Source organism: Sturnira hondurensis, unplaced genomic scaffold, assembly GCF_014824575.4.
Source record: "Sturnira hondurensis isolate 20B ecotype Veracruz unplaced genomic scaffold, ASM1482457v3 Scaffold0008196, whole genome shotgun sequence".
In the NCBI taxonomy this organism is placed as follows: domain Eukaryota; kingdom Metazoa; phylum Chordata; class Mammalia; order Chiroptera; family Phyllostomidae; genus Sturnira; species Sturnira hondurensis.
Genome location: NW_028080827.1, coordinates 19,078,144 through 19,089,145, shown reverse-complemented (window position 1 = coordinate 19,089,145; position 11,002 = coordinate 19,078,144). Strand labels below are relative to the sequence as shown.

At 38.4% G+C, this 11,002-nt stretch overlaps 1 protein-coding gene across 1 annotated transcript in view; it reads right to left on the bottom strand.

Annotated features, from left to right (window-relative positions):
* The window catches only part of ZWILCH (zwilch kinetochore protein), a 39,075-nt gene that overhangs the window by 1,669 nt on the left and 26,404 nt on the right, over positions 1-11,002 (bottom strand). The window contains exons 15-18 of the mRNA XM_037054194.1: positions 10,100-10,236; positions 8,941-9,036; positions 5,799-5,911; positions 965-1,080 (exon numbers count right to left, since the gene is read on the bottom strand). Of these exons, the coding sequence (XP_036910089.1) occupies positions 986-1,080; positions 5,799-5,911; positions 8,941-9,036; positions 10,100-10,236 (441 nt within the window). The 3' untranslated portion in view covers positions 965-985. The remainder of the gene's footprint in view (positions 1-964; positions 1,081-5,798; positions 5,912-8,940; positions 9,037-10,099; positions 10,237-11,002) is intronic.

Below are 11,002 nucleotides of genomic sequence, written 5' to 3'. Positions count from 1 at the left end.
AACATGACTGTAAAGTAGGCATGAATGCCATCTCAGCACTGTCCTACACACGAGAGGCAGAGTCAGTCACCTGCGGACAACAATCCGTTCAGTCTAGGGGTCCGATCATGCACCAGGGAAAAGCTTAGTGGGTACCAAACAAATGAGCACATACACTTCCTAATTCCAATTCACTTCATTCAATAAAATATCTTAAAGAAATATAACAAATTTATATCTTTCCTGTAATTAGACATTTTGTTTTTTAAAATAAGGGTTCACTTTATTCTTAACTATGCTAAAATTAACTAATCTCTATTTATCTGAGGACAAAACACAACTTAAGAAGGAATAATATCAGGCATTGTACTCATCTGATTCTATTTAATACTGTTTCTGAAACAATAACAAAAATAGTAAGATAATAGAAAATGCTATTCCATTAATCCTTTTGGTTGGCTAAATTAAGCATTTCAAATTAAGCATTTTTAAAAAGGTATTTACACCTGAGGCTTCAGTCCTACAATTGGGCTGGGGTTAATTGCTTTTAACAAGTCTTTATTTCAATGTCAAATCGATATAGGGTTTTGGGGTTTTTCTCTTCCGTCAGTATTTTTGAAATCAAACTCTCTACTCTATATCCAGATTTAAAGTATAAAGATATTACCACTCAAAAAATGTTTTGTTTCCCTGGTTTTAGGATTAAACTGAGCTATTAGGTTGGCTACAGAAGGTAGAAAGGAAGTTAAAAACTTGCACAGCCCAGTAACACCTGGTAAGTCTTTTATGTGATTACTGATATGTAATCAATATCCCTAACGTATTAAGTCATCATTATGTTGAAGAAAAACTAAAACATCACACATTACAAAGGTAATGTGTATTGTTTTAACACATTTAAAACATTACACATTTATTTAACACATTACAAAGGTATTTAACACATTACAAAGCATTCAGAGGGAACAAAAAGTGAGCATACTACCTGATAGAGGACCAGCACACTTCACTTGAAATGCACCTGGCTGCAGGTAACCATGTTAGTAAAGGATATCCTTTCTTCCAGGCTACTATTTAATGTTAATTCAGAAAAATCTGTAACCAGAAAGATAGTGAGATCAGAATTGTTTACCATCCTGCTGGCTTTTCTATCATGTATACTGCTGAATTTTACAATAAAAGACAGGAAAGCTGAATGATATATCTTTTACTTTAAGAGAATTTGTTAAGACAAAAATCAGCAAGGACAATTCCTTTACATAGTAACCCTCTTGGTGCACTGAAAACATGATAAACAAATGAAAAGAGAAAGCAGATTTTTTAAAAGTACGTATTTTTGCCCTGGATGGTGTAGCTTGGTGGATTGAGCATCAGCTTGCAAACCGAGAGGGCACCAGGTCCATTCCTGGTCGGGGCACATGCCTGAGTTGTGGGCCAGGTCCCTGGTTGGGGGCGTGTGAGAGGCAATCACACATTGATGCTTCTCTCCCTCTTTCTCCTTTCTTTCCCCTCTAAAAATAAAATATTTTTTAAAAATTATATATTTTTAATTTGCTTTATTTTTTTGTGCCTCTTCTGCTATAGTTAAACAATTTTTTTCCAGTCTTAACATATATTTGTTAACAATCTACCTAGGATATGTATGTAGGCTCTGGGCAAGACATATCCATTTTTTTCTCCTGAAGTCTATTATTTCCAAATAAACAGTACAATTAACATTTAGATGAGATTAAGTGGACTTCCTTGTCGTTGACATTTTGGTTTCCATATTCTCACCATTACCAACAATTATTTGAACACACCCTGGGTGAGCAGCACTCTACCAGACACTGTTTTACTCCCCCACTGACTCCAAATCATTATTCTCTCTTCCCATGGCAGATAAAGGTATACTTTTCTCTCTGAAGCTGTCCTGCTTTTGTTATCAATTATTTTACTCGAGTATTATACCACTAAATACCTCGAAAAGCTAGTATTCAACCAAAGTGTTCAGTCCAATGAAATAGGAAGTCTAACTTCTTAAATGTGTATGATCTTTCATTATTGGACTTTGAAATTTATAATAAGGGCTTTGTTTGAATATAAATGAGGTCCTCCTTCAACAGTGGGTCTTATTGTGGCCCAAAGGTAGTAAACAGTTTCTCAATTAACACATCAAGAACATATGATAGATAGAAGAGGTTATAATACCCAAGCCAAAATGGAGTTTGAATATTTATTTAAAATTTTATTTTATTGGCTGGTGCTGAAAGAAAAACCCTTGGGTGCATCCTTGCCCTGGGACTGTGCCAGGGGCAGCTGTCACTCGAAGGCACAGAGGAAAAAAAATTTTATTTTATTGATTTTAGAGATAGGAGGAAAAGAGGGGTGGAGGGAGGGAGACAGAAACATTGATTTTTGTTCCACTTATCCATGCATTCATTGATTGATTCTTGCACATGCCCTGACCAGGGATCAGACCCACAATCGTGGTGTATGGGGGACACTCTAACCAACTGAGCTATCTGGCCAGGGCTGAGTGTGTTTTGCAAGTACACAAATATATAATTTCATCAAAAATTTTTATTTTTATAAAAGGAGTCACTGGACCAATGCATTAGCAATGTTTTAACTTTTAATATTCAAAATTACTCTCATTCTTTTTTTGAAGTAAACTGCATCAAAAAGGCTCTGAAAGATATGTTTAGTATACTTCACTTCTTCAGCATCATTGGAAAAGGGTATTTAGTCTTGTATGAATTTCTTCAGAAGAGGTTTAATCTTTAATACAATTTTAAAACAGCATTTTCAAAAAGTACATCACATATGTTCACATCATTAAAACTTTAATTAAAAAAGTAATACATATCTTTTTTTCATAAGATTTATTTATTTATTTATCTTAAGAGGGGAAGGGGAGAGGGAGAGAAATATCAATGTATGGTTGCCTCTCGTGGGTCCCCTGCTGGGAACCAGCCTGTAACCCAGGCATGTGCCCTGACTGGGAATCAAACCGCGATCATCTGGTTCGCAGGCCCGTGCTCAATCCACTGAGCTACATCAGTCAGGGCTAAAAAAAAGTAATATATATCTTTAAAAAAACACCTGAAGTAATGTAAGTACATAAAATGTTTAAACTGGTGGTTCTCAACCTTAAGTTGCATAATGGAATCACCTGGCAAACTTTAAAATTACTGACTTCTAGGCTCTACTTCCAGAGGTTAGGATTTACCTGGTATTAGTATAAGAACTTTTTCTTCACATGATTCTAAAGTTCAGCCAAAGCTGAGAACCCCCCCTGCCCTCACCGTTCTACAGCTCAGGAACTTGTTTGTATCCTTCCAGACCTTTTTCTATGTCCCAGTTTCCATGTTTTCTCTGGTATTTTGCTACTATAAACAATACTGCAATTAATAGCCTTGTTTATAGGTCTTTTGGCACATGTAGTTATATGTGTGAAATAAATTCCTATTAAAGAAACTGCTGGGCCAAATTCATATTCTTGTAAGATTCTGGTGAGTATCGCCCTCCAAAGAAGCTGTACACAACTTTATACTCCAAACAGCAATGAGTGAGGTTGACTGCCTGTTCCCCCATGTCCTTGCTAGCACTGTGTCACAAACTTTTTGATCTCTGTGAAACTGACAGGTGAAAGATGGTACGTAACATGATATATAAATTTACATTTTCTGATTATATGTAGAGTTGAGCACACTTTATTTTTATTTTTTCAATTTTAATTGTTGTTCAAGTACAGTTTTCTGTCTTTTAATCTCATCCCAGCCTACCCCCCTAGTCCTCCCTACCTACATCCCATTTCCATCCCCCACCCCTAGTTTTTGTCCACGTGTCTTTTATACTTGTTCCTGTAAATCCTTCCCCTTTTCCCCTGAAATTCCCTCCCCTCTTCCCTCTGGTCACTGTCAGCCTGTTCTCTACTTCAGTGTCTTTGGTTATATTTTGCTTGCTTGTTTGTTTTGTTGTTTAGGTTCCTGTTCAAGGTGAGATCATATGGTATTTGTCCTTCAACACCTGGCTTATTTTGCTTAGCATAATTCTTTCCAGTTCCATCCATGCTGTCGCAAAGGGCAGGATTTCCTTCTTTCTTTCTGCTGTGTAGTGTTCCATTGTGTAAATGTACCCCATAGTTTTTTGATCCATTCATTTACTAGCGGAAGCACCTAGGCTGCTTCCAACACTTGGCTGTTGTAAATTGTGCTGCTCTGAACATTGGGGTGCATAGGTTCTTTTGGATTGATGTTTCAGGGTTCTTAGGATATAATCCTAGCAGTGGAATTGCTAGGTCAAAAGGCAGATCCATTTTTACTTTTCTTAGAAAATTCCATACTGTTTTCCATAGTGGTTGTACCAGTCTGCAATCCCACCAACAAGAGCATCTTTTATTTTTAAAATGACATTTGAATTTCCTTTCTGGTAAACTGTTCATATTACTGATCATTATTTATCATTTTTCTATTGAATTATTAATATTAATATTACTTGATTCAAAATTTCTTCACCAGGGAATGTAGCCCCTTTTATGAACTTGAGCCGCAAACTTCTTTTCCTAGTTAGTTATGTATCTGTTTTTTTGCCTCTGATATTTTTTGCCATGCAAAATTTTTTTTATTTTTAAGAAAATTCTTGCCCTGGCTGGTGTGGCTCAGTGGATTGAGTGCTGGCCTACAAACCAAAAGGTCACTGGCTCGATTCCCAGTCAGGGCACAGTCAGGGCACAGGCCTGGGTTGCAGGCCAGGTCCCCAGTTGGGGGCATGTGAGAGGCAACCAATAGATCTATGTCTCACACATTGATGCTTCTCTCCATTTTTTCCCCTTCCTTCCCCTCCCTCTAAAAATAAATAACATCTTAAAAAATTTGTTTCAGTTTCTTTAGGACTTATACAGTTCAGCCATATGAATAGAGAAGTTTCCATTATGATTGAACTATCATATAATTTGGGGAGAAAGATAAATATTTTCTGGAAATAATTTTGAAAGGTATCAATCACTTGAATAGAACTATTTGTATTCCCAGAAGTAGTTAACGACAGGCTTTTGAAATCCTGGATTTTGTCTTACAACCACCAAATTTTGGATAATGCTTGCAATATTTGAATGCAGCCATTTAAGACCTATGTAAGTAAAAGATGACTGTACCATACAATCCACATGAGCAAGGAAAACAAGTTTTATAGGTGCTCAGTGAAGGAGGAAGACTTGGTGGGCCAGATCATTATACCAGGAGCTAAAAGACATTCTTTGACCAAACTGTCTTTGATAGAACACCAGAAATTTTAACCTTTATTCCAGACACAGAGAAGACATTTGGGCAGAAACATCACTATTTTTTTTTAAGATTTTATTTATTTATCTTAGAGGGGAAAGGAAGGAGAGAGAGAGAGAGAGAAATATCAATGTATGGTTGCCTCTCGTGCGTCCCCTGCTGGGAACCGGGAACTGGCCTACAACCCAGGCATGTGCCCTGACTGGGAATTGAACCACGTGTGGTTCGCAGGCCTGCACTCAATCCACTGAGCCACACCAGCCAGGGCAAAACATCACTATTTTAAACAGTGCACAAAAATGTGAAATATGGAATTTCAATCTTTTAACCTATTTTTAGTCCTATGTCCCTACTACTTCATCTCTTTTAATAAAAGTTCCTCTATCCAGGATAGTGAGAAAAAGCACTCTTTCATGATTTTTTTAGAATATGTTTTACACCAAGGGTTTAGGGAAATTATTTAAAATTGGGCATAAGAGCTATAATAATGATTTCTACCAGTAAAATTCTATTTTCATTTTCAGTTTATCTAAATAGATTACAAACCATACTTACCAGGTTTGTGGCAATTCAGATGGTCCACAGGTAGACTGTCACTCAGTTGCCACACTGTTTTCACCTTTTTTTGACCACTGTTTATTTCCACTCTCCATTTCTGTGGCTTCTCACTAAGGAAAACATGAAAGGAAAAAAAACCTTGTTATTTCCTTCTTCTTTCCTCCTAAAACCATTTAGTGACATCCTTCTATGATAAGCACTAAGGAAGAAGAGATGAAGAGGTCACAATTCTAAACTTAGATTCTAGAGTTTGAACTGCCTATAGGACACTGAAGTTGGGCGTTCACAGCTAACAGAAACATGGGTCTGAAGCTCAGAAGAAGCCGGAGGAATGAATTATCATTAATATTTAGCCCAGAGGAACTGAAGTATGACTATAACCTTGAGTATGACTATAACCACCCAGGGAAGATAGAAAGTAGGAAGAGGGACTTCCGCCAAGATGGAGGCATAGGTGGAAACACTATGCCTTCTACCACAACCAAGTTTGAATACAACAAAGGTTTAGTAAACAAAGACACAGCCAAAGAACAGAAAATTGAACTATACGGAAGTCCGACAACAACCAACCATTCAACTGGACCGGTAAGAAGGGGGCGCAGCCAGCAGTGGAGCGGGATTGGGCAGGAAGGATCCCCCGACCCAGGTGCCCAGGCAACCGGGTAGCAGTGCGAACCCAGTGAGGGTGCAGGGCAGGCTGACCACGGTCACACATTCTCGAGAAGATAAACCAGCAGAGGAGTGAGCAGTGAGATGGACCGCACAGGTCCCAGCGGGCGAACCCAGTGAGTACACAAGGCGGCGGGCTGACCTCGGTCGCACATTCACAGGCAGTGGGATGGACTGCGCAGCCCAGTGGCAGGAGGCGGCAGAGGGGGTCGCCATTGCTTTCTTTTGACCATGCCCCCACATACAGCGTCACAACCCAGCAACTGAGTTGTCCCGCCCTGGTGAACACCTAGGGCTCCGCTCCTCATACATAACAGACATGAACAGTTCAAAATATGGCTCAAGAAGATCTCAAAGCCCCAGAGCCAATAACTCTAAGCGAAAAAGAAATAGCGAACCTCTCAGACGCACAGTTCAAAACACTTGTGATCAGGATGCTCACAGAACTGGTTGATTCTAGTCACAAATTAGAGGAACATATGAAGGCTAAACTGATTGAAATGAAGGGAAATGCACAGGAAGCCAATAGTGCTGGAAAGGAAACTGGGACTCAAATCAAGGGAGTGGAGCAGAAGGAAGAAAGAAACAACCAAACAGAAAAGAATGAAGAAACAAGAATTCAAAAAAATGAGGAGAGGCTTAGGAACCTCCAGGACATCTTTAAATGTTCCAACATCCGAATTATAGGGGTACCAGAAGGGGGAAAGAAACAGCCACAAGTGGAAAACTTATTTGAACAAATAATAAAGGAGAACTTCCCCGGTCTGGCAAAGGAAGTAGACTTCCAGGAAATCCAGGAAGCTCAGAGAGTCCCAAAGAAGTTGGACCCAAGAAGGAACACACCAAGGCACATCATAATTACATTAGCCAAGATGAAAATGAAGGAGAGAATCCTAGAAGCAGCAAGAGATAAGGGGACAGTCACCTACAAAGGAGTACCCATCAGACTGTCAGCTGATTTCTCAAAAGAGACCTTACAGGCAAGAAGGGGCTGGAAAGAAGTATTCCAAGTCATGAAATCCAAAGACCTACAGCCAAGATTGCTTTATCCAGCAAAGCTTTCATTTAGAATAGAAGGGCAGATCAAGTGCTTCTCAGATAAGGTCAAATTCAAGGAGTTCATCATCACCAAGCTCTTACTGTATGAAATGTTAAAAGGACTTATATAAGAAAAAAAGAAGATAAAAAATATGAACAATGAAGGGACAGGAAACTCACAGTTATTAACAACCACACCTAAAACAAAAGCAAACCAAGAAGACAGCTAGATCAGGAGCGGAACCACAGAAATGAAGAACACATGGAGGGTTAGAAACAGGGGAGTGGGAGGAGGAGAAGGGGGGAGAAGGTACAGAAAATAGCAGACAGTAGGTAGAAAATAGATAGGGGGGAGGGCAAGAATAGTAGGGGAAATATAGAATCTAAAGAACTTGAGGCACGTGGTCAAACTAAAGGGGGGAATGGTGGGGGAGGGGGTGTACAGGGTGGAAGGAAATGAAGGGGGGGAATAGAACTGTAATGGTATAATCAATAAAATACATTAAAAAAAAGAGTAGAAACAAATACATTAAAACAAAGTAGGAAGAGAGCAGAGAATGAAGTTATGGTGAAAACCCTTATAAAAGGCAGGCAGAGGAAGAAGAACTTGATAGAGAGCTATTCTCAATTATGGAAGTGGACCAGGGAGGTAGAATTAAAATTAATACAGAATTCTATATCACAGAAACAAAGAAAGGGGACAGGTTCAAGGAAGTAATTGTGTTAAATGTCAAATTGCCTTATAAGTGCTTATAAGCTTGAGGGACTAATTGGTGGACCCTCTAATTACAACAAGAGCTAAAAAATACTGTTTTACTGAGAAGTATCCACTGGACAACTGATGACCTTCGCCAAAGGCCACTGGTTAGAAGGCAACTTATGACCTTTGCCAAAACAGGTTCATGGGCATGCTAGGATTTCAATAAGAGGGAACTAAATACAAGGAGGGCACAAATAGAGTGACTTAGTATGAGAGAAAGTTCAAGTGTATGAGATGCTGAGGGGGGACCATCATTTTCAGCAAACTGTATGTCCATGTTGATGGCCAATTTGTCATCTTAGCCTCACAGTTCTTCCCTACCCCAAATTCTCTCACTCGCTGCCATACCTTTGACTTTGTTGTCATTACCCTGAACACTCTTTCTCCAATCTGTCATTTCTTTTATGGCTACACAATCCACCCTGTTCAGCAAGGGAATTACAAACTGAGAGAAAAAAAATGAAAGGCTAAAGGCTCAATGGTCCAAAGAGTAAACGAAAGGGCTGGGAGAAGGCAGAGGGAGAGCTCTGTCAGACTGTGGGCACAGAGGGGGTGAGATGATCCAGGTTTCAGAGGAGAAGCAGCTCTGTGTCACGAGATCCCCATGGAGCAGATATCAAAACTGCCTAGAATCAGGACTAGACTTAAAGTTCAATTTATTAAATTGCATACCTTTGATATAAGTTTTTTACAGCAGTTGGTCTGACTGGCAGCTGAAAAATGTGTTGTTCATCAAGAGGGTTTTGTTTGTAATATTTTATGCAGGACCTATAAAAGTAAAAAAAATGAACCTCTTTAAGAAAGGGATGCTGTTGGAGATAAAGGCTTCTTTGGAGGTAGTCTAAAACTCATACGGAAACATTTTATTGAATACCACTAACCACAACATCAACAGAATAATTTCAGGGACACAAAAGTAAAAAACAAACACACAATACTCCCGCTCCCAACAGTGGTCATTTCTTTTCAGTTGAAGAAAATACCATCTGCTTCTTAAAAATTAGTAATAGACACATAGAATACATTTTACTTGAGCCCAAATAAGGGCTTACATGAGGAGAGAGAGCTATCAGAAAGAAAAAAAGTCAAGAGGCAAAAGAGAAAGATGTAGTCTCCATGGTTTTCAGAGTCTGGGGAATTAAAGTTATTTATATTACTTATCTTTAATGGAAAAAAATTAGTTCTTTTCCATTTACAACTGAGGCAAATTCTAATTTTGGAACAGGCAGAGATACATTTCCTTTCACAGAGAAAAGAAATCCAGTCCTGCCACTTCATGGTTCACTTATTTCCAGTGTGAAACTTCCATCATACATAAGATACCAGTGATGCACAGATGAGAATTATTCCAAACTAATTTTAGTCAAACTCATTGGCAGAAATCTCTAAAATTACAGCAACATTGTTGACAGAGATCTGGTCATATTAATTCCACTCAGTTGCCATACAAAAAACTGGCAAGTCATTTGACCTAGTAAAGAAAAGGAACTACCATTTATTAAGCATATATTAAGTGACAGGAACCATAATTACATCATTTAATCTTGACAACAAACAAATAAGGTTATTAGATCACTTTTATAGATGAGAAAACAAAATGCAGTGAAAGGAAACTTCCTCTGGAAATTAGGAAGTGCTAGAGCCAAGTGTTAAACTGATTCCTTTTGAATTCAAGGGCTTTCCTTCCTATGACAGTGACTTAGAACCACTTTGCTACTTGAAGCTGGGGTGCACATGTTCTAACTGGTAATAAAATAGGCACATATTTTGGCTGCATCTATTTCAAAAGAGAATACTGTTACATAAGTAAAAACAACAGAGAAATACTTACTGTGTTAAAGAAAAGAGGAGCTCATGTTGAGGCTTAATAAAAAGCTGACAACTGACTATTATTTCTAAAATATGGTGGAGTTTTTGAACACGATAAACTTGTTCTTGTATATCTACTGATGGACAAATGAAATATTCCTAGAGAGAAAAAAAGTATAAGCAAGACAGGGAGTTAATTAAGGAGAATCTCTAGAAAGAATATGGCTATGCCTGCTAAACCTAAATTTGGATGCTTCATTCATAGGGGGAAAATAAACAGGAGACAGCTAGATAGAATTTACCACCTTTTAATACTATTTCTCTAATCTGTAAGCAAAGTCTTCACTGAGAATATTCTAAGCAAACCATTCTACATAATCTCTGGTGAAGGCAAATCACAGAACTGCTTCACAAAGGAGACCCAAGTGGGTGACTATGCTACCCACCAACCTCTCCAAATAGAATAAATGGCAAATCCAGAAGATAATTCTTAATTTCAATACTCTTGCTAGGTTGATGGAAGTGTCTACCTCTAAAAATAAGTAGTAAACCTGAAGTACCAAGAAATTAAGCAAGTGTATTGATAAAATTCCACTCACACATATTATTGGTAAATTAGTACAATCCTTCAGAAAAGAAATTTGGCAATGTCTGCTAGGCACCACAAAATGCTCAGACCTTCTAACCCTATTTCTGAGAACCCACCCTAAGGAAACAGGCCATGGTAAATATGGTAGGTGGAATTCAACAATGGTCCCCAAGATTCCCACTCCCTGGAGTGCCCATCTTGTGTAATTCCTCCCCCTTGAGTGAGGCCAAAACCTCTGAATATGACAAGATGTCACTCCTGTGAATAGGTTACTAACTGATGAACTGTGAAGCAATCAAAAGACAGATTATACGTATTACTAATCAGATGAGCTCT